Source organism: Nyctereutes procyonoides, unplaced genomic scaffold (assembly GCF_905146905.1).
Source record: "Nyctereutes procyonoides isolate TBG_1078 unplaced genomic scaffold, NYPRO_anot_genome, whole genome shotgun sequence".
Lineage (NCBI taxonomy): Eukaryota > Metazoa > Chordata > Mammalia > Carnivora > Canidae > Nyctereutes > Nyctereutes procyonoides.
In genome coordinates this window covers 8750815-8774318 of record NW_026575126.1, presented here as the reverse complement: position 1 = coordinate 8774318, position 23504 = coordinate 8750815, and the positions used below count along the sequence as shown (strand labels likewise).

The window sequence follows — 23504 nt, the reverse complement described above, 5'->3', positions numbered from 1 at the left end:
TGGTATGCTGGTAACAGGAAGAAGTTGTGTGATTACCAAAGAGCATATTGATCATACTTGAACGCAGGTCCTCTTGGACCAAGTCCAGAGTCCTTTCCACCATCTAAGGCTGCCTCCAGTTTCAGACACTGGTCAAAATGTCGTCCTCCAAAATACTCCAAAGTTAATTTGTGTTAATAACTTTGTCCTCTAAAATGTTAATATATTCTGCTTCCATTCACACCTTAGTCTGAAATAGAATTCTAGAAACTCAGAAGGGATGTAAAGGTCATTAAACCAATAACCAACCTAATGATCAAATACCCTAACAATATCCTGGACCATTTACTTTAATTTGAAGTGGCCACTTTCCTCCTCAAATCTAACCTGAATCTGTTGTGACTGTGTACTGAGGAAATACTGGCCTGGTTTAAATGACAGAGTATAGCATCAAGTTATGAGATCCTTTTGGCTAAGACTGGTTAGGAGGTGGGTGATTGGTATAAAGTTGAGCCAGGAAGCCTGTACAACTTTGTCATTCTAAAATGCCTGTTAAGGGGTGCCTGGGTGGCACAGTCAGTTATGCATCCCACTCTTGGTTTCAGCTTAGGTCACGATCTCAAGGTGATGAGATTGAACCTCCCCGCCCCCCCGCCTTTTTTTTTTTTGAGATTGAACCCCTTGTTGGGCTACGCACATACCACAGTGTTTGGGACTCTCTTCTCTCTTTTGCCCACTCTCCTCCCCCCAACCTCTCTCAAATAAATAAATCTTAAAAAAAAAAAAAAAAAGCCCGTTAAAAAGCCATAATGGACTATTTTTCTCCAGGTTAAAAATAAGAGTCTATTATATTTCATAGATTTAACACATCCAGAAGTGAAAAGTGCAAAGAAAAAAATCAGTCATTTGGTAAACAATAAATCAGAAGGTAAATGAAGAAAACTTGCCGGTACATTTAATAACCCCACTTTTATTATATTTGCTAATAATCTTTTCACTCTGTTATTTGGTAAATCTAGATGTTCCCTGCCAGACTTCTGGAAGTTCAAAAACACTGACTTTTGCTTCATCCTCAGGATGCAATATGAAATATCAATTTCTGTGGCAAGAATCTATAAAATATAATCCAGCCAAATATTTAGCCAATCTCTCAAAGCACAATTAGCCAATTTTAGACCATTAGCTATGATACATCCACTTTTAAGAAAATTTATATTGCAAAAGGGAATATAGCCAAAAAAAGCCTGATTTCATCAATTACAATGAAATTATCTACAGTAACCAGAAAAGTACAAATGGCTTTGAGAAGATCAAATGGACTGAGAACTCACATAGCCTAATCAAAAGTCACTGGTTGGTTTTCCCACAATTCAGTTGCTCTTGCAGGATCCTGTTTTTTTTTTTTTTTTAAGGTTTTATTTATTCATTCATGAGAGACACACAGAGAGAGGCAGAGACACAGGCAGAGGGAGAAGCAGGCTTCTGAGGGGAGCCTGATGTGGGACTTGATCCCGGACCCTGGGATCACACCCTGAGCCCAAGGCAGACACTCAACTGCTGAGCCACTCATAGATCCTGGATTTATCAAACCTAAGATTTGAACATAGCTGCAATCCAAAATATGTACATAGCTTATCCTTTTTTAATTATAAAATGCCAGAAGCCAAATTACACGTTTAAAACTAGTTTCCATTTGCACAGTACTTTCTGGTTTCTGAAGAGCTCTCAGATACCTCATTTGAGGAGAGTAAAGCAAGTTATTATCACTAACATAGATGAGAAATCTCAGACAGATACTAAGCTACTTGCCCAAGTTCACAAAACCAACTCAAACGTAGAGGCAGATTTTTTTCAATATGCATTCATTCAACAAACATCTAGAACGCAGATTATGCATTAGGGACTAGTCAATGGTAGGCAGTCCTGGTTCTCCAGTTTATATTCTAAAGGAAAAGAAGCAATAAACAAATACATAGAACATAATTTCAGATAAATGCTATAAACATTTGCAGGGATTGCAGAATGCCACAACTAGAGGTCAGAGACGGCCTAATGAGGTGACATTTGAACTGAGCCTCAAATGATGAGGACACATCTATCATCCATGTGAAAGTCTTTAAGAGCATCCAGGCCAGAAAGAAGAAAGAGCAAATATAAAATCCCAAAGGCAGAACGTATCTTGGACAGCAAGGTGAGTGAAGAATGAGAGAGGAGTGTTTATAGAGACAGTGGTCCAATCTTAGGGAACCCCTACACCACTTCAGGAGATAGGATTTACAGGGCAATACTTGGGGCACCTGGGTGTCTCAGCTGGTTAAGTGGGTTAAGTGTTTGACTCTTGGCTCCAGCTCACATCATGATCTCAGGGTCGTGAGATCCAACCCAGCCTAGTGTTGGGCTCCCCAGTCTCTCCTTCTCGCTCTGCCCTTATCCCAACCTGCACCATGCGCACACTCTCTCTGAAATAAATAAATCTTAAAAAAAAAAAAAAAAAGTGCAGTAAGAAGACAAAGGTGAGATAATCTGATTTGTTTTAAATAAATCATTCAAGCTGCTATATGAATAAACAATTGTTATACAATCAGGTAGAGGCTTGAGCTTCAAAAGTACTGGTAACAGGGGCTTGTTACTTTTGAGACCTTGCGTTTCTATTACCTATAACTTCATACTTTGAAAAAGCAAATCGTGGAGATTTAAGAGTAGAAGCAGAAAAATAAAGTAGAACACTATTATAATCCAAGATTGAAGTGATGATAACTTGGGCAGAGTTTAAATGGAAATTAATAGAGTTTACAACATTACCACGAAAGTATGGTAAATGGGTCTTTCCAATGGAGAGGAAGGGGCAGGAATGAAAGCTGACCAGTGGTTAAGGTGGGATGATTTTGCCTACCAGGGGACATCAGCCAAGTCTGGAGACATTTCCAGCTGTCACAATTGTGTGGTGGTATGTGGGGGCAGGGGGTGTTATGTTACTGGCATCTATGGTAGAGGCTAAGGATGCTGCTAAACCTATTACAGCACAAAGAATTACCTGGTTAAACATGTCGATAGTGTTGAAGTCAAGAAATCCTAACCTAAACCAATCCCAACTGGCTCCCACCCTGGTTCCAGGAGAGCCTACAAATAAACTACAGACGAAGGTCCTTCCTTTCACTATTTTTTTTTTAATTTTTTTTTCCTTTCACTATTTAGAGACAACTAAAGTTGTCTGAAATAAAGCTAATTTGTGTGGAGAAGTAAATTCTATCACTCTGTGGTCAACTCTGCATTGATCAGGACTGACTGGTAGAGGTCTAATTGATAAAATGCGAAAAACCAATTGATCAACAAGTATCATTTGTTGGACAGACTTTCTCAAAACACAACTGAAAAAATTTTGTCCAGCAATACGCCCCAACCATGCTTTTAGTCTTTTTTCTCTCTCTTTTTTTTAGCCAGTTCTCTTTCCATCCGTAGTCCGATACATTTACTGCTTTCCCAAATACGAATCCGCCCCCCTCCAAATCTAAGGAGATAGATAGGTAAGATAATGAAAGCTGTAGATGGCTAAGACGGTAGGAAGGGTTTCACTGGAGGAGCAAGACAGTCCACCCCAAAGACCCCGAACACTCGCAATGGGAAACGTGTTTTTTTTTTTTTTTGACCCGAGTCACCAAACACAAAATCGCCAAAGTCGGTAAAGTTCGTTTTACTCCAGTCTTTGTTATCAAAAAAGAAAGGCACTGGGGGTGGGGGAGGGGCTGGAGCGGCATCACTTCGATCGACGCCTAAAGCATCTCAACGAGTCTGAAACTACTGATTTCTAGTAAAGCAGTAAAGGTCCTGCCACCAAACGCTCCGGACGGTCTGAAACTACTCGGTAACCGAAGGAGGGGAACCGGAAGTACGTACCGGAAGTCAGTCCCGGGAGGACCACCGGGAACGGCGTCCTACGGTCAACAGGGTTCTCCCGGGCCCCGGGATTGGGGCACACTATTTTTAAAAAGACACAAAGTCGATTTTAGTCCAGAAAATGGATGTTGGGGGAAATAAAAAAAAAAAAAAGAAACAAGGAAAGAAAGAAAGAAAAAAGAAAACGGATGTTGTTGTTAATCCTACGGTGACCTCCGTTAAACTGGCCCCCGGACACACACAACACTAGGTTACCACGCGTGGTGACGAGATTTTAGGAACAATCACGTTTTTTAGGAAGGGAAACGGCGGTCTCCGTTCCACAGCCTCATCCACACCGCAACGAAGCATCCACATCAGCCCGAGACATAAGGCGGCCTCCAGCCTGACTTCATGCCCACCTGGCGATAAAACACACCTGTCCACCTAGAAGCAAGGCACAGGGACCCTCGGCTACCCTGAGAGTCAGGTCGAGGTGCCGCCGGGCCGGGAGGGCGGCTTCGCGAGCATCTCCGCGCGGTGTCCCGGGCGCGGCGCTCTCCAGACGCGGCCGCGTCGTCCTTACGCCTGCCGACGTTACCCCCCTTTCCCACGGATACACAGAATGACCCCCGGCGGAAAATGCACCCCCCAGTCCCTCCCCGAGGCCGCAACCAATAAAAAACAGCGACTCTTTTCTTCCGAGCTTCGGAAACTCCGGCCAAGCAGGGTCACGGCGCGTGCCTCCCGCGCCACCCCGGAAGTACTAGCCGCACGGCCGCGGCAAGAGAATACGCGTAGAGGAGGCGCCAAAAGAAACCCCGTGTCTCGCGAGATCTTAAACACAAGCCTCGCGACATCTCTCCGACTTTCCCTAGTCTTTTTTTTTTTGTTTTTTTTTTTTTTCCAGCCGTACCTTCCCACACACACACACACCGGTTCGTTGCTTCAAGACATCGCGAGACTTTCTCCTTTCAGTCTCCGCCCCTTTACGGCACGATGGTCGCACAAGAATGTGATACAGCCTCGACGGCCGCCATTTTCTTTCTTTCTTAGCAGTTGGCTGAGGGAAGGTCTCTGCGAGGCAGCGGCAGCGGCCACTGTAGCGTAGACATGGCAGACTACTCAACAGTGCCTCCGCCTTCTTCTGGCTCAGCTGGTGGTGGAGGCGGCGGCGGCGGCGGCGGCGGCGTTAACGATGCGTTCAAAGATGCGCTGCAGAGAGCACGGCAGGTAAGTCCGGTCCGCGCGGCGGGATCGCGACCGCTCGCGGTAATTGGCCGCCGGCTGAGTAGGCCGCTAGGTCTTGGCGCATGAGGAAGAGGGAAGAAGTGCCCTTCCGGCCTCCGAAATGCGACGAGACTCGTGCTCCCCCACGCCGGTGGTAGTTGGGCGCCTGGAACTCGGTTTCGTGCTCGTTGGGGTTTTAAGCCACTTGGAACCCGCGACGCGCGTTTCGCGCAGATGGCGCTCGGGCTCGCTCGCTCGCTCGCTCGCTCCTGCGGCAGTCGCGCCGCCTTCTCTGAGGAGTTAGCTTGGCGTTTCCTTTTTTTTTTTTTTTTTTTTTTCTTTTCCCCCCTCAGAGCGGACGTCGTCCTCCGTGGGATCGAGCGCGCGTAGTTCTCACACAATAACGTGGAAGGTTCTGGCAGTGAGTCTGGGAGAGGACTAGGGTCCGCCGTCAGGAGCCATGGCCGGGGGGGATTGTGTCAGGAGAGCCGCCTTTCCAGCTTGCCGCTCGTTGGGGCTCTCGAGGGGAAGCTCGCGCCGACCAGGAAGAGGCTTAGGCTTAGTAGGGCGGCGCTGGGATCCCGACGTGGACTCCGTCCGCAGGCAGGGTTTGCGTGTCCGTGGGTTGGCTCCACCAGCCCTTTCGCCCCTTCATTTCTCAAAATGGCTTCGGGCCCATTATACCCCGAAGTTTCAATTTGAATCTGCCTCTCACTTCAGAGTCGTAAACTGACCAGACCTCTTTGTATTACGTAGGTTGCGTACATTTGCCCCGAAGGCAGTTCTTTCCCAAACGGAAGCTGTTTTTTTTTTTTTTTTTTTTTAAAGAAAGAAAGAAGGAGGAAAAAAAAAAAAGATTTACTTCAGGAAATTCGAAGACTTCTTGCTTTGAACTTTTAGATAGTCCCTTACCGTGACTGGGACTTAAAATGTCTGTTGTTGGTATGCCTGGAATTGTATGCAGGGAAAGCAACTTTATTTTCTTCGTTACATTTTCTCATGTTAGGGGCTAGATTTAGAGGACAGTGTTAGGCTCATTTGGTGGTCTGTTTTCTGTGTGCGTTGGGAGGTAACTTCGTTAACTTTTTTTTTTTTTTTTCCCCACCGTCCAGTTCTATTACAGGATCGTTGGAGTCAAAGCTGCATAAGATCTGTAATAATGTAACAAAAGCGCTGGCTTTTTTATGATGGGAACACATTATAAGTTACCTGCCTGTACTAGGTTATAATCAGATGTAGTCAACAAAAAGTCGCCATTAATACCGATTGTGCAAACTCTTTCGCCTGAATTTGATTACTTCTGAACGCTTTTAGAATAGCGACCGAAACATTCGTATAGTGGTAGAAACCGTTAGCGGGTTTTTATTAGACTGGGTTGGAAGACTCACCTGAATTATTTTTTGTGCAACCAGCGTATTGAATTAATCTGTGCTACACACTGTACTTAGGTCCTAAGAGATCTTTTTACTATGTGAATTGTAGTTCTGCCTTCTAGGAAGTGATAATGTAGTCAAGGAACCAAACGCAAACGGATAGTAGTATCTGATTAATGCTTTGAGAGAGGAGTAGACAAAAGCGGCACCGTTAATTTATCCACTTATTCTGTAAACATTTATAGAGTTCCAGCTGTGAGTCAGGCACTGTATACAACACCAAAGAGTGGGGTGCTTATTAACTGCCAAAGGACTGATATTTTAAGCAAGGCATTAAAGAATGAAAGTTTGAGTAGTGGAAAAAGAAGCAGCGTGTGCAAAGGTATGGGGTTTTTTGGAATGACAGGAACCCAGGAAATGAAGTCGCTGGAGGATAATGTTGGTTGGGGGAAAGAGGGTGGAAATGGAGGTGAGTACAGTTGGATACAACTTCTGAAAGACTTTGGGTTACCATGCTTTAATTAAAAACTGGACCTCGTTATTTGGCTAAGCTGTAATTTCCCAATTGTGTTAGATGGCTTCTTTAAATATAGAAATTGTCTTCAAGCTGGATTTCTTGTACTCTCTTTTTATGCCAATAGGTCACTTGCCTCAGTGTTTTTGCTGTAATGATAATGATTCTTTACAGACGTCTTGCTGTAATAATTCATTTTTTTTTTTTTTTTACAGAATTGATCTTTAGCCTGAGATGCTTAAATTTAGCTTTTGAGTTGAATTTTCCCTTTTGATTACATTTGAAGATGCTTCTGTATGTCAGTTGTAGCTGCTTGTCTGAGGTATAGAAATGGAATACAGGGAGGAGTACTTGGAACAAGGGAACAAGTTAGGTTATTATCCGAACTTTTTCCTAAAGTATATTAAAAGCATCAGATTGTTTTTCCCAAATCCCCATCTAATCTTAAGTTTCTTTTTTTTTGTCCAGCATATTATGCTGTTCTTGGAAGGAAGAGGTCTAAGAACAGCTTCTTGCCCTCAGAGAACCGAGTACTAACAAGAGGTGCTACTGGCTTTTTTAACTGGACAGTTCTTCATTAATGCAGGACAAGTGATTAGGGTCCCTGGTCCCTACCTACCTCACTTTGCCATCTGGTAATTTAGACCAAATTGCCCAATCATTTTTATAGAGAATCCCAGTGACTTATTTTTTTAATGTGAAATTTCCAGATTTTTAAATACTCTCTGAGCTAAATTCAGCACAGGGGCACCAGATTGATTCTCTAGTTCAGGGTTTCCAGCCGGTACACTTTAGAGAGTTATATTTGTGTATTTCAAGCTGTAACTCAAAAAAGGATGGGGTTGGGATTCTTTGGTGATCACACTTAAATAACCACTTACCAGTTCTGTCTCCAAAACATTGGAAAATCAAAATGTATGTTTCTACCTCCCCCCCCCCCCTTGACATTATGGGAAGATAGAAGTGAATAAAACTAGGAATCCATATTTGGGTAGAGCACAAATTAAACAAGAGTATCAGGCCTGATTCTTTAGCCTCTAAACAGCTATTAGTTTTTAAATTCTCATGTATTCTTGAAATCTCTTCCTTGATTGTAAAAGTGATTCAGACTGCATTATGTTGTTTGAATGCAATGAAAATTTTATGAAATAGAATTGTTGACTTTTCAGTTACCATTAATCTCTGCTGAAAAGTAGTGCTTGAGTAGGGTTTGATTTATTAGAGAGAGAATATGGGGGAGGGGAGCAGAGCAGCAGCGAGGGTCAGAGGGAGAGGGACAAGCAGACTCCAGGTTCAGTAGGATGCCCATCTCGGGGCTCTATCCTCAGACCCTGGGACTGACCCTCAGACCTGAGTTGAAAGCAGACGCTTAACGGACTGAGCAACCCAGGTGCCTGTTTTTACATTTTGTGACAGGACAGCAAAGCTTGATTGTGATTTTTTAAATTTCTCTATTGTAGGAGAGGACAATATTGTTATAAAAATGGTTAATGTTTTTATTAAGAGCTCTTCTCTAATGTTTTTGTATTGTTTCTGAATTTTTGAAATGGTGTTAATTCTTCTGAGTGAACAAAGTATCAACATTTCATTTTCATTTGAATAGTTCTAGAACTATTCAGTGAATAATAGGGAGGTATAAATAAGTATCCTTTCTCTAATGCAGAAGTTCCTTGGAGTTCAAGGAGTGCTGCTCTGCAAACTCCTGCAGCATTTGTAAAAGCCAACTGCAGAAGGTATTCACAGCTTAAACCATTTTCCGATCATCAGTAGTTACTATCTTCTCTGGCCTAAAATTCTTTCTAAAATCAACGCCAGGCAGTGTATTTAAGTTCTAAGGAACAATCCAAATGTTAGGCCTTTTAAAACTTAAGGGTGGAAAAGCAGTTGTTTTCAGCTGTGATGAAGAAACCTTTCAGAAAATAAGATTGTAGTTAAGATACTCAGACACAAAACAGGCTTTTGAGGAAGTGAAAGGATGATTACTGGAGGTTAGGTTGACCAAAGCTTTTTTAAGTTTTTTTTTTTTTTTTAAGTAATCTCTACACCCAACTTGGGGCTCGAACTCATGACCCTGAGGTCAAGAGTTGCATGCTCTTCTGAGACAATCAGGTGCCACCCCCAAAGCCTTTTTTAAATAAAGCATTTTAATATTTACTCCTGATATGCTTTGTAAGAAAGAGAGAAATCTAGAAACCATAAGAAGTACAGTTGGCATATGGGAACTGATATATACATATATATATATTCAATTTTAAGTGATAGATTCGTAAGTGGTTTTTAAGACTCGAGTTGTTGAATGTACTTCTCCTCTCCAGTTTTGTAATTATAATGAAGCATGGAGCAGTTGATTTAGTTCCATATCAGGATCCCTTTAGGGGAATTCTAGGCGCCAGAAGTTTGATTTTTCTGTGTAATTTTTTACCATGGAAAATTTCAGGTATAAAATTAACAGAATAATGAACACTAATGAACCTATCACTCACCTTCGGTGACTACTCCCCTGTAGTAATTAATTAGCATTGAGCTATGTAGAAATCGGGACATCATCACTGACTTACTATGTAACCCATGTTAAGTTACCTCGAGATTTTTTTCTATTGTAAAATGGATCTCTGTCTTATTAGGATTGTTGTGATGATTCAGTGACAAAATGAGTGTAAAATATATAGTAAGAAGTTTAGTCTATTGCTGGCACTCAGCAATATTAGTTCATTTCTCCTTTCATAGAAAAATGGAGAAAATATCCACTGGTTGTGTACTACCTTGTGACTTGAGGCTACTATTTTTTATGTAATGTTGTTTAGTTAAGCGCAAGTGATTATTTGCCCTACTCTAAAAAGTCTTTAACCATGATATGATTTATGGTTTTGTAGCTGAGACTTTTCTTAGAGATATAGCTTCCCAGGCTTTTCCCCCACCACCCTCCCATGTTTCCATAGCACAGAATTGTCTGATAGAAATATAAAGCAAGTCCCATATCTTATTTAATGCAACATACCCAAAATATTACCATTTTGACTTGTGTGCAATGTGAAAAAAACTGAGATGCTTTCCATTCATTATATTTGATTCAAGTTTTCAGTATCCTAATACATACATTTCAATTCGGACTGGCCAGTTTTTAAGTGCTCAGTAACCATGTGTGGCTAGCATCCACCTTATTAGAAAACACAGCCTTAGAATCTCATAGGGTGTTTGCATTCTCTTTGCCTACCACACAGTTTTTTGAAGAGTGATGGGAGAGAGCCATGGAAAAGATAGAATTAGGACCCAGATTTTCCTCAAAGCTATTTATTTGGTCAGTCGATTCTGAAGATTCCTGATTGACTACTTTATTTGTCTTAGAAATCAGAAGCTTAATTCCAAATGATTATTTTAACTCTTTGAAGTTATTAATGGTATTCATGGTAGTAATAACATTGATCTGCAATTTTTGTTTTTCTTTCAAATTCTATTTATAGTATACGTATGTTTAGTATATATATGTATGAGGAAATTTAACACTGAATAGTGTATAGCAGTTATGATTTTATCGTTAATGATGGTGTCCCTTTGTTTTTTAAGATTGCAGCAAAAATTGGAGGTGATGCTGGTACATCACTGAATTCAAATGACTATGGTTATGGGGGACAAAAAAGACCTTTGGAAGATGGAGGTAAGTTATAGTCATAAGTATTTTAATTGTTTTATACACAGGTTTAGGTGAAGGTGATTTTTCAGTATTTTTCAAATGTTCTTTTATTGAAGTATTCATTACTTTTATAATAAGGTTTCTAAAATTGTAAGGTTTATATTGGCCTCAGAAGGAAAGGGGGGAAAAAAGACCTTAGACAAGGTAGGTAAAATTTTGAGTCAATCAGCCAGTTTTGCCTTAGACAACATTTTGTCTCTTTTAGGATTGTGCCAGATTGACAGTTTGCACAGACATCTTGTTAATATACTGAAAAGAACAAAATTATAAAATGTTTAGAAGACATTTCACTGGTTTTTCTCATCATACATGAATTAATCTTTATATGCTATGTTTTTCATAGTTTTGCTATTTTCAGATTTCACTTTAAAGGTTGATGTTGCTATAGTTTGCTACTCTAGTGTGTTGTAGGTTATACCTTTTTTATGTTACTTTTTTTGTTTTAGTACCTTGTTTTGTGTTTCAGGTTTAACTCAAAATGTGGCTTAAAACAGATTTACAGTGCTTTGTATTCAAAAAAAAAACGTAATTGTTGAAGCTTCTGAACTTAGAAGTCTGCAAGTATTTTTTTGTTTTAGATTTGATGTATGAACTTTGATACTTTTTTTGACCTATTATTTATTTAATATTTTTTTAAGGAGGATTCTGAATGAGCCTATAGAATGTATTTGTAGCTTTTGACCAGGTGTACTTGGTTTCCTTTTATTTAAGTGTCTTTCACATTAATAGTGAGGTTTTAATATACAAAAAAATGAGCTAATGATGCTTCAGATGTTGTATGTAATGTATTCTTTTTATTTTATGTGTAGATGGCTCTTGGACAAGTCCGAGCAGTACAACACACTGGGAGGGAATGCCCTCTCCTTTTAAAGGCAGGAATTTTTATTTATTACCTGTGTTTAGTATGTAAACGTGAAATAAACCAGTGGATTCTTAAATGGACACAAATATTTCTTGGATTATGTGTCTGAATTTTTGCTGCACAACATTCTGATGTTTAATCATTTAAGTTTGAAGGGGGGAGGAAAATGTAGTACTTTCAGATGTAGGTTGTCTATTCTAAGGTATGCATTGTATTCATCTGTGTAAAGGATGTAGATGAAGGTAGTCATGTAGTTGCTTTGAGTTTTTCTGCTGAAGTGTATGCTGTGAAATGCTTGGTTAGGAACAATAGAATAGTTTAGATTGAGATTGCCTTGTAATGTGATTTTTTTATTTATTTATTTTGCATAGCCTTGTGGTCACTGTCAGATACACTCAACTTTTGATATGTCAAATTTTCACATTTTGATAGGTTCTGTTTTTCTTCCAGTCTTCAGTTTCTACAGTGGGAAGCATCATTAGCCTTTAGCATGTGATATTTTGCTAGTAATGGACCTAAATACTTTGTCTTGTATCATTCTAAAGTGCTTAACATAAAGGTCAGTGATTTGATACAGTCAAAAAGAATTTTTAAAAATGTCTGTGCATCTTTTAAACATGAAAAGAATGAAAGAAATGTAATGTTTCTATTGATTACTAAGAGTTTGGGATAAGTTTTGGCACTTTTGGTTCAAATAATAAAGTTATCCTCAGCTATTTTGATTAAGTGTTTACATTGATATTTATTCTTGCTTGGGCACGGGTTAGCTAAGTCTTTTATTTGTACTTATTGGCAAAAAGTTAAAAGGCTCTTAATTTTGCAGATCAACCAGATGCTAAGAAAGTTGCTCCTCAGAATGACTGTAAGTATTTTAAATGAGTTAAAAGCTAAAGTAACTGAATTTTAGTATCAGAGTTTTGTTCCTGGTTTTTGTTGGGTGTCTTTGGAGTTATTTGAAAGCCATGAGTATTTTAGAATGTCTTCATAATCTCCCACTTCATTTATGGCCAGGTATATATTAATAAGGTTTGTTTGCTAAATTATCTTTATATCCAATTTATTTTATAATTCCAAATTTTAACCTAAGCTTGCAAAGAAAGCACAATTTCTTTGTTTCATTGCTAATGATACCTGCCATTTCACTGACTTTCTTGCCCACTGTCAATGTTGATTTAAGTATTCTGCATAAAATTTTACTCTCAAAGGTGGTGTCTGTGTGTTCAGGAAAAATTTTAGTATTGCTTGATATGATTGATTGTTAAATATGTGTGAACTTAAATTTTAATTTTAATTTTTTATTTTTTTGGTAGCTTTTGGAACGCAGTTACCACCGATGCACCAGCAGCAAAGGTATAGTGAAATGCTTTTTAAAGAGTATTTGCAAGTTTTAGTTGAACTGTCCCTAAAAATACAACCAAGTTGGTGTATAGTGAATATGTGTCTTCAGTTTTTTGTTTGTTTTTTTCCGGTATATTTATTTCCCTCCACTTCCTTTGGAGATACATTTGTAATTTGGAAGGATGAGTAGAATTAGCTACATATTAGAAGAATTAAAGTGAATGAAAATAATTAAGAAAAACAGTTCCTTAACTCCACCCCAAACCCTGTGTAGCTCATTTCTTCAGACTGTTCATCTACCATATCCTCCTCATTTGATATGTGTCCCCTTAATTCAGTTTTTGACTTGAACTACTCAAGGTATATTTTGACTGCGAATATGTGCCTGAAAATCTGGTTTAAGCCATTAGACTTCAATATCTATTAGATTACCTATTATATGTAAACAAATTCTCTGTATTTGAAGGAAAATGTTAGTTTTTGTTATTTGTTAGCAGGTCTGTAATGACAGAAGAATACAAAGTTCCAGATGGAATGGTTGGATTTAGTAAGTCACCTACTTTCTAAAGTTTTTGAAAACAATCAAAAATCAAAACATACTTTATAGTCTTTTAGCAAATAATTTTTTTCTTTTCTTTCTTTTTTTTAACTAGTAATTGGCAGAGGTGGTGAACAGATCTCACGCATACAACAGGAATCTGGATGCAAAATACAGATAGCTCCTGGTAATGTTATTCTCTTGCTGTTTTCAAAGTGACTAGAAAACTAGCATAATTTTTTAAGTCACTAGTGAAAATAATGTTGTCAGTCTTCTCTTGACCTAAGATTTTTTTTTTTTTGTTTGTTTTTTGTGTTTTTAATTGCAGATAGTGGTGGCCTTCCAGAAAGGTCTTGTATGTTAACTGGAACACCTGAATCTGTCCAGTAAGTATGAAATCATATGCCTGAAGCCAGCCCCTCTTTCCTGTTGAAGGACATTGCCCTTACAGTTGAACTGATTTTCTCCTGCACTATTAATTTTCCCATTTTCTAGATATTTCTAAAAACATATAAACATCTTTGAAAATCCTTTCATCTTGACAAAAACTGTCCTTGAACCTCACATTTCTTTTTCTTTGCCTCCTTACATGAGAAAACTCCTTAAAAGAGGTGACTGTTTGTAATACCATTTGCCTGTTTTCATTTTGTCTTGAATTTATATGAATCTGACTTTTATTCCCATCATTCCACTGAAATTGCTCTTTCCAAGTTCACAATGGCCTTTGCTTCATTCCACTCATCAGCATTGTTTGACACAGTGTGAATGGCTTTCCTAGAGATACCCACCTCCCTGACTGCTCTTTCTCGGTCAGTCTTGGTGTCCTGCTTTTTCTTCCTGACCTTTCAGAATGAAAGTGCTATGAAATTCAATCCTTTTACAGTATTGTCTCTGTGTACTCCTTAGATGACTTCATTTACTATATTAAACTTTATTTAGTATATAGTTTTATATATCGTAAGTTTTATATAGTCCTAAATTTTATCTTCCTCCTTTTTCTAAATTCTAGACTCCTATCAAGCTGCTCACTTCGTATCTCCACTTGAATGTCTACTAGACATCTCAAACTTTAGATTGTCCATAATTGTTTTCCACCCCATTCGCAGCCTGCTTTGTCTTTTACTCATCTCAGTGTATGGCAGCACTTCTTTTTCTTGGGGCACCTGGATGGTGCAATTGGTTAAGCATTCAGCTCTTGGCTCAGGGTCATGAGATAGGGCTCCGTACTCAGAGCAGAGTCAGCTTGAGACTATCCCTCCTTCTGCCATTCCCCCCACCCCTGTGCATGGGTGCTCTCTTCTCTCTGAAATAAAACTTTTTTAGAAATACTTTTATTTTTTAATTCCTCGTTTATTCATAGGCAACTCTTTGGTCATTTTTCTTCATACTTTATTTGGAATCCAGCCTCTTCCTGCTACCTTCTATACTACCACCTTGTCTGTGACACAGTTTGTCTATATTTCAACGTGTTTTCATTCTTTTTTTTTTAAGTGCTACATGGAAATTTAGGGCTATTCTCAAAAATACTGAAAATTTTATCTAGAAAATTTATTGCATAGTTTCATTCTTTCTGTCTGATGGCGTTTTCTCTTAATTAAAATTGTTAAATTAGTTTTATTCCCCCTAAACCTGAATTGGGATGGGAGAAGTACCTGATTTTATTGTTTTGTATTCTTTATTTGGATATGCTGTAACTTACTGTTTGACTCCTAATGTGTTGACAGATCAGCAAAACGGTTACTGGACCAGATTGTTGAAAAAGGAAGACCAGCTCCAGGCTTCCACCATGGTGATGGACCGGGAAATGCAGTTCAAGAAATCATGATTCCAGCTAGCAAGGCAGGATTAGTTATTGGAAAGGGAGGAGAAACTATTAAACAACTTCAGGTATTGCTTTGTCTTTTCACCTGTTTTGAAGCCAGTTTCCTTCCACTCCCCTTCAGTTAATAAATTTGATTTTTGTGATTAATAGGAGCGGGCTGGAGTTAAAATGGTTATGATTCAAGATGGGCCTCAGAACACTGGTGCTGACAAACCTCTTAGGATTACAGGAGACCCATACAAAGTTCAGGTAGACTTAAGTTTATATTTTACATAGAAGGATTTGGGGGCAGAATGGGCAAAACATGCACATATAGTGTTTTGAGACATGCTTTCTAAATTGGAAGGTTTTTGTTTTGTTTTTTTGTTTGTACTTCAGCAAGCCAAGGAAATGGTGTTAGAGTTAATTCGTGATCAAGGTGGCTTCCGAGAAGTTCGAAATGAGTATGGGTCAAGAATAGGAGGAAATGAAGGGATAGATGTAAGTAAAAATACCCGTTCAGAAATGGTTGTATACTAATTCATAAATATATGTGTTTTTATTGTTCTGTGTTACATAGCCTTTTCTAACATTGTATTCCCTGTCCCTCAGAACACCCCCACAACTTACGCCTTAGAGTACAGAATATATATCTTGTACCCTATTTGATGCAAGCACAGTGCTGTATGCACTTCTGTGACTTGAGATAGATTAACTTTGAGGAAATGGTTTAATACTTAGTCTTCTTTGTGTAAGGTCCCTATTCCAAGATTTGCTGTTGGCATTGTAATAGGAAGAAATGGAGAAATGATTAAAAAAATACAAAATGATGCTGGTGTTCGAATTCAGTTTAAGCCAGGTGAGTACATACATATTTAATTATGTGTTGGTAGCAATTATTTTTTTGATATATTTGGTGCTAATTCCAATTTGTTTGTTTGTTTTGAAGATGATGGAACAACACCTGATAGAATAGCACAAATAACAGGACCTCCAGACCGATGTCAACATGCTGCAGAAATTATCACAGACCTTCTTCGAAGTGTTCAGGTTTGACAGATGTTAACATTTTCATTGTTTTCATTTAAAAAATATTTTCCTTCAAGTCTGAAAGTGTCCCACCTGTTTAGTTTTATAGCAGAATCTGACAGTACTTTGATAATAGCTAAAAAGTTTAAGTTGTTTAGAGTTAGACATCTTAGAGCAGGAAGGCAGCTACATAAGTGCACTGTCTTAGTCCCAGTATAAAAAGAACAAATGGTAGGTATTGCTTGGTGATTATTTGGGCCAAGTCCTCTAGCCTCTTTAAATTTCTGGTTTGAAAAAGTGAAAGTTGAGGAAAATAGACATTTAATGACCTTATTATGGAAAGAAGAGTATACTTCCGTACTGATTTTCTTTCTTTTCTTCTTGTCTTTCCCTTCTTTAGGCTGGTAATCCTGGTGGACCTGGACCTGGTGGTCGAGGAAGAGGTAGAGGTCAAGGCAACTGGAACATGGGACCACCTGGTGGACTACAGGAATTTAATTTCATTGTACCAACTGGGAAAACTGGACTAATAATTGGAAAAGGCAATGTATTTTAAACTCTTAATGTTTTAATGTATGGGTAAAAAATTAACACATGACCTAATTTTTCTGGATGCTATTTCTGTTGTATTATGAACCAGTAGCAATGATTTTTCTTTGGTATCTTATGATGATTTATAACAAAACACATAAATGAAAGACCTTATATATAAATAAAAATTAGATTTGAATCACATTGGCCTCTAGAGAGGGGGACAACAGCTTAATTATTAGTGTGAGAAACTTTTGTTTGACCCAAAAAGTAGTTTGGATGTTTGTTTTTTCTTGACTCACATCCTCTTAAAATTCAAAATTTTTTTAATAAGTGGGTTTATATTACTTGAAAAGCAATTTATTTGAATCAGATGTTTTGATAAGTTACTTTTTTGTTATAATTCATTTTAACGTTGGGTACAGACACACTAATTGATGTCTTAAAGCTTGAATGTATTTTAGGAGAATCATGAAATGCTTTATATAATTTAAGTGTAGAATAAATGGAAAATCGTAAAAGAATATTGGCAGGTGGAATATTCCTCAAAACTTTGTAATGGCCCTTTAATCGTGACCATTTTCTTTTGAATATTCCTTTTGTATTCTTTAAATCTCTTTTTTTTTTAAGGTTTATTTATTTATTTATGATAGAGGGGGTGGGGCAGAGACACAGGAGGAGGGAGAAGCAAGCTCCATGCCAGGAGCCTGACGTGGGACTCGATCCCGGGTCTCCAGGATCACGCCCTGGGCCAAAGGCAGGCGCTAAACCTCTGAGCCACCCAGGGATCCCCTGTATTCTTTAAATCTTTAGAGAAATTACTATGTTTTGATTTTGATTTTAGGAGGTGAAACCATAAAAAGCATAAGCCAACAGTCTGGTGCAAGAATAGAACTTCAGAGAAATCCTCCACCTAATGCAGATCCTAATATGAAATTATTTACAATTCGTGGCACTCCACAGCAAATAGACTATGCGCGGCAACTTATAGAAGAAAAGATTGGTGTGAGTATGCTTTAAACTTGAATTTATAGGGGTGAATGACTGGGTCAGTTAGTAGAGCATGTGACTCTTGATCTCTAGGTTGTGATTTCAAGGTCCACATAAGCAAAGAGCATGCTTAAAAAATAATTAGATAAGTAGGTAACTAACCTTAATTTATATATAGATCCTCTTAGTTAAATAAGATGCTAATTTACATGTTCCTATAATTGTTATACAGAAAAAATCAATTTCTAGTCTTAAGATTATAGATCCATCACATAATAGATATATATAATACAGAAAAGATAATCCAGCAATGAAAAATAACCCAATTAAATAAACATTTATAAGTGTTCAGACCTTGTATTTGGGTGTAGGTAAGTAAGAAATGAATAGCATTACTTGAAGATACGATGTTCAGGTTGATGGAGGGTCATAAAACATACTTGAAGGAAGTAGTTAACTGGAATTCAGTACTTAATAAGGGCTTACTGTACTCAACCCTAGTGAGGTAAATATGAATAATATGCATCCTCCTGTTGTAGAGTAGAAATTTACAAATCCAACTCTTATACTGACAATCATTTTGGGAGTTTTAAAATGTACACTACTTAGAATGCTTTCCACTTTACACATAACACACAGTTCTGATTCAGAATGCCTGGAACAGGGCCCAGCGTCTAATTTTAGAAGGATCTTTCAGGTGATTCTGATTCATGGCCAAATTTGGCAATTTTTCCTTTTAGAACACTTTCCTGGTAGTAGTACAAAAAATGTAGAGTCCTGATTGTGCTTTCTTGTAAATGAGGAACCCGTGCTTTATACTGTGTTCTTTTACTATAGACCATAAGGGAGCTTCTTAAATAACTACTACTAATTAGAATTTCTTAGGAAAATTCTCCTCGATGTTTGCCATGCTGTGGATGGGATACAAAAGAAGTTTGACAACTGTTTCTGTCTATGAGGAAAGACAAATAGGTGTATAAAAGATACTTAAGGTCTCATAGAGGTTCCTTGGCTGGTTCAGTCAGTAGAGCATGCAACTAGTGCTATCAGGTTGGAGTTCCAGCTCCACATTGGATGTAGAGATTACTTTTAAAAATAAAGTATTATTATAAGAATATATACAAACTTTGTAAGTTCTGTGGTGTGGACAATAAGTGTTCAAAAAGTTGAAGTAAATAATTGTGGACTCAGTAATTGCAGAGATTGATGCTAGTAAAATGAATACATCTTGGTTTTGGATTTTACTATCCTTAGCATGAATGGATCAAAGATTCTTCTGGATTGATGGGCAAACAAGATAGGGTTATTGTAGAGAATCAGGTTTTTGTTTTTGTTTTTGTTTTAAGATTTAATTTATTTATTTTTGAGAGACACAGAGAGAGGCAGAGACACAGGCAGAGAAAAGAAGCAGGCTCCATGCAGGGAGCTCAATGTGGCACTTGATCCCAGGACTCCAGGATCACACCCTGAACCAAAGGCAGGTAGATGCTCATCTGCTGAGACACCCAAGTGTCCTGAGAATCAGTTTAGTATGGTGGTTATGAGCATGGATCCTGGAGTCCCATTGTTAGGGTTCAGAATAGTCTTGAGTCATTTACTGACTTTGTGACCTTGGAGTGAGCTATTTATATTCTGGTTTACCTCCCATTTCTTTCTCTGTAATTGAGGGTAAAAGTAGCTACTTTACTGCGTTGCCAGGATTAAACAAAGTGTGTGTGTCACTTAAAAGAGTATCTGGCACATAGCCCTATAAAAATGTTGGTATTTTTTCAGTAATCCTTTTTTTACTTTCTGGGAAGGACTGGTTATGGATAGTGGAAAGTGAGGGATAATGACAAGTTAGAAACTTACAGAGATAAATAATAAAAAGGACTTTAAAATCATGACATTTGGCTTCTTTATAGTGCGAAAATAACTAGATGTCATTTAAGTAATTTCTCTAGAATGTCACGTGATTCATACTAACTGCACAAAAGCTGTTTAGGAGAGTTAAACCTGGTCTATTGGTCTTTACAAGTTGGATTATGAAAAGGAAAATCAACTAAGCATTATTAATTATTTGATAAAAGTGGGGTTTGGTGACACAAAGGTTGTGAAGAGGAGTTTAGTTTTTTGAGTGAGAACTAATTGTTAACTTTTTTGGTAAAGTACCCAGTAGACAATTCGTGATATAAGTAAGCTCTTAAGTAATATGGAGAATATATCGTCAAGGTGGTTTTCTGATAGGAAAATAGATGTAGGATGGATGCAGAAAAAGAAAAGCTAGAGACAGTATGATATTTGATATGCTTCCGTGATAAAGATGATAAAGAAGTAGTAAAAGTAAGAATTCTAAAAAGGAATGGGAAAGAGTGGAAAGGCGAATTGTCTGAAAGGAATAGAATGGAAGGTAAATGAGATATTTCGATTCTTCATTGATGCTGTTGATTTTAATGAACTTACTGTATCATTAATATGGTAGAATTAAGCAACATGAATGAGGAAATGAAGGAAAATCTAAAGTATGTTACTTAAGGAAGGTTCAAAGGTTTGGCCTTTGAACTGTTCAGCCATTACCATTTTTCTGATTTTTTTTTTTTGTACATCTTTCTGCTTTTTTATAGGGCCCAGTAAATCCTTTAGGGCCACCTGTACCCCATGGGCCCCATGGTGTCCCAGGCCCCCATGGGCCTCCTGGGCCTCCAGGGCCTGGAACTCCAATGGGACCATACAACCCTGCACCTTACAATCCAGGACCACCTGGCCCTGCTCCTCAGTAAGTATTGAGTTTGGTTCTGGGGTTTTCCAAAAAAATTCTAGCTTTTGGTAAATTGTATTTTTATTTTGATTTTTATCTTTTCAGTGGTCCTCCGGCTCCTTATGCTCCCCAGGGATGGGGAAATGCATATCCACACTGGCAGCAACAGGCCCCTCCTGATCCAGGTAAAAGACATTTGTCATTCCTGTTGACACTCTTAAATCTTTTGTGTCATTTCTGCCTTGTGTGGCTTTTTCTGCACTTGTTTTACTCTTTCAGCAGGAGTCTTTAGTTTCTGGTTTTACCACAGTGTATAAGACTGGTGTGAATGTGGTCTGTTTTCATGGAACTGTTTCCTACTCACATTTGGCTTTCTGTCCTTTCAAAGTGATAAAGACCAGAGTGCTAAAAGCCAAAAGCTGTAAGAAGTAGTACGATGTCTTAGTTTTAAGTATCAGTGCCATCAAATGTATAATGTATAATGTGTTTTGTTATGATGTTATTCATGAAAGAATAGTGTATGTTTATTTATAGAATTATGTGAGTCTAATGGAGTGTTTAATGCTTGAGTATTAAACTTCCAAGTTCTCAAATAAGATAAGCTGTTTCCATATTCCTGATATGGTAACTTCACATATTAGTAAAAATCAGGACCGTGTTTAATGTCTGCATGTTAGAATGCAAAAATACATTTAGTTTGTTTTCTCTGTTCAGATCTGGATCTTATATATACATTTTATTCTGTTACTACATCTCCCATCCTCTAGTTTTTTTTCCATGATGGTCAAAGGGGCATTCATTGAAACCAATTAACATTTATTTATGATCCTTCTTTCTCACCTACTACCTATCTTTTAGGCCTCTTTCACTGGAGTAGTTTCAAGGAAGGTACTGAATTATGGATTCCTTTCCACACTAGTGTATTTATTTCTTAAAAGAACCTAAGTAATTGATTTAAATGAAATTGTTTTAGTGAATTTGATTAAACGTTGTTATTTAAATGTGGCCCTATATTACAACATACTTTAATCTCATAGGAAGTGTACTCTTTGGAATAGGATGATACAATATGACCGTAACAAAAAAGCCACAACTTGCACTCATTCAGGAAATAACTTGAGTATGCTAGGATGTGGGCATGCAAAGATTAGTTTGTTCTAGAGCAAAAACGTGCACTCTTTAGGGTTAGCAATGCTGTAATGGACAGAAAGCGTTAAATATTTAGTGTATAATAGTTTGAACATCCATCTCTTAAGAATGGAAAGATTTATTATCTTTTATAAGCTAATCGGGATGGTATAATTAGGCAGAAAAATCACTTGATTTAAGAGATTAAAGAGTTTGAGCAAGTTAAGGGGTGAATCTATATTGGGAAACTTGGATCTGTAGGATTGCACCTTCTGAGCACTGTTTGGATCAGTAACATGATTAAGAAAAATGTTGGGAATCAGAAGTAGTCTGTCAGTCTCGTTTTCCCACTAAGAGTAGTAATGAAATCACCACGTACAAGAATTGGTTGATGAATACGGCTTGCACCATTGCTTTTGGAAAAGAAGCAACACATTTAGCTAAAAGATAGCTCGGATTAGATATTATTTATATTTTAGACTTAATATTAGGTAAAAAAACAAAATAATTTAGATGAAATTTTTAGTGAATTCTATTAGCATTCTGATATTTAAATGTGGCCCCATGTTGACAAAGTCCATATTCTCTGAACTAAAATCTATTTCTATAAAAACTTAATGGGCTGTTAAGGATTTATGCAGTAATCAAGAACTTCGATTTCAGAGTGAAACAGACCCAGCTATGTTCTAGTCCTACAACTTTTGTAATTGTGGGATAGTAAGCAAGTTTTTTAACCCTTCTATATTTATTTTTCTAACCTATAAAATGATAAATGAAAGATAATTATTTTGAATTAATAATTAGTAATAATTAGTAAACTCTTTAAGTATTAGTTATATGTAACTATGAGATTGGTTCTGTTAAACCTTCTACACATTCAGGAGTACAAGTATGATTTTCTGAAGTGTTTTATATGATGATGTCAAGTAGAATATTTGTATTAGTATACACGTAGTGACCCAATTAAGACTTAAACATCTAACTTAGAAAAGCAATACATTTATTACTTGAAGGTTCGGAAGGTGGATAATGCCTTAAAATTTTATTACCTTAAAAATTGTATCCCTCTAGAAATCTTGCTCCATTTTTCTCAAATTCTATTAAGCATTGAGACTTGCTGCCCATTTGGGATAAAGGCTAAACTGATTTCATATAGATATAGACTCTGGCTAAGGAAATTGCATTTTTCTTGGTAATAACAAAGTAATAAAGATATGTCTATAGTGCCGTATGATATTGTTGGTATAAGGGACCAGAATCGAGAGGATTTGTTTCTGATGGAGAGGTCTCAAATGCTTACTGCGCTTACTGCATGACTTGATTTTTATGAAGTTTAAAATGAGGGTGCAAGTGCAGAGGAAGCGTAACATGGTGTACAGCCAGATAATGAACATGTTAACTTCTGAAAAAGTATGAGCAATTTACTGTGACCAGAACTTGAGTGTTGGAAAAATACTGACAAATGAGGGAAGATATGGCTAGAATGGAAAAGATAAGCCAGGGGGTTCAGATCATTAAAGATACTGGGTGATGATGTTGCACTTAAAAGCTTTGATAGCTCTGAAGACTCTAGAATAAGTGAAGAATTTCAAGTAGGGCCAGTGACTGACATCAAGTATATGTTCTAGGATAATTACTCTGAAATAGGAGATGAAATATGATTTAAGATTTTTTTATGTTGTCTCTACATTGAAAATGACAGAATAGAATTCATAGCTGTAAAACAATTATTTCTTGTACAGGTTAGTTTCTAGAAGTCCTTTTCTTTAGTTATCTACCATGGAAGAACTGCTGTGCTTGAGGGAAAACCAGTTTAGGAAAAAACCCAAGGGACAGGATGGTTTGAGGCAAAGCATTGGATTTGGAGACAATATCTTTATTCCTATCCTA

General features: G+C 37.7%; 2 protein-coding genes across 19 annotated transcripts in view; one reads left to right on the top strand and one right to left on the bottom strand.

Moving 5' to 3' along the window:
* Nucleotides 1-4526, bottom strand: part of DNAJB4 (DnaJ heat shock protein family (Hsp40) member B4) — a 42488-nt gene extending 37962 nt beyond the window's left edge. Inside the window, exons 1-2 of one of the 4 annotated variants that reach the window (XM_055340293.1) lie at nt 4292-4526; nt 3874-3954 (exon numbers count right to left, since the gene is read on the bottom strand). The gene's annotated coding sequence lies outside the window, so the exon portion shown is untranslated. Of the gene's footprint in view, nt 1-3873; nt 3955-4291 lie in introns of those variants that run through there. The other 3 variants (XM_055340294.1, XM_055340292.1, XM_055340291.1) reach the window with 3 other exon arrangements.
* A 259-nt stretch (nt 4527-4785) lies between these two features.
* FUBP1 (far upstream element binding protein 1) overlaps nt 4786-23504 on the top strand; it is a 32919-nt gene continuing 14200 nt past the window's right edge. For 2 of the 15 annotated variants that reach the window (XM_055340277.1, XM_055340287.1), the window contains exons 1-17: nt 4786-5085; nt 10534-10624; nt 11470-11532; nt 12346-12384; nt 12833-12872; nt 13355-13407; nt 13514-13585; nt 13727-13784; nt 15123-15285; nt 15371-15469; nt 15599-15700; nt 15956-16058; nt 16149-16249; nt 16629-16770; nt 17604-17764; nt 20353-20504; nt 20592-20671. In XM_055340277.1, the coding sequence (XP_055196252.1) occupies nt 4966-5085; nt 10534-10624; nt 11470-11532; nt 12346-12384; nt 12833-12872; nt 13355-13407; nt 13514-13585; nt 13727-13784; nt 15123-15285; nt 15371-15469; nt 15599-15700; nt 15956-16058; nt 16149-16249; nt 16629-16770; nt 17604-17764; nt 20353-20504; nt 20592-20671 (1639 nt within the window). In that variant the 5' untranslated portion in view covers nt 4786-4965. The remainder of the gene's footprint in view (nt 5086-10533; nt 10625-11469; nt 11533-12345; nt 12385-12832; nt 12873-13354; nt 13408-13513; nt 13586-13726; nt 13785-15122; nt 15286-15370; nt 15470-15598; nt 15701-15955; nt 16059-16148; nt 16250-16628; nt 16771-17603; nt 17765-20352; nt 20505-20591; nt 20672-23504) is intronic. The other 13 variants (XM_055340289.1, XM_055340276.1, XM_055340278.1 and 10 more) reach the window with 10 other exon arrangements.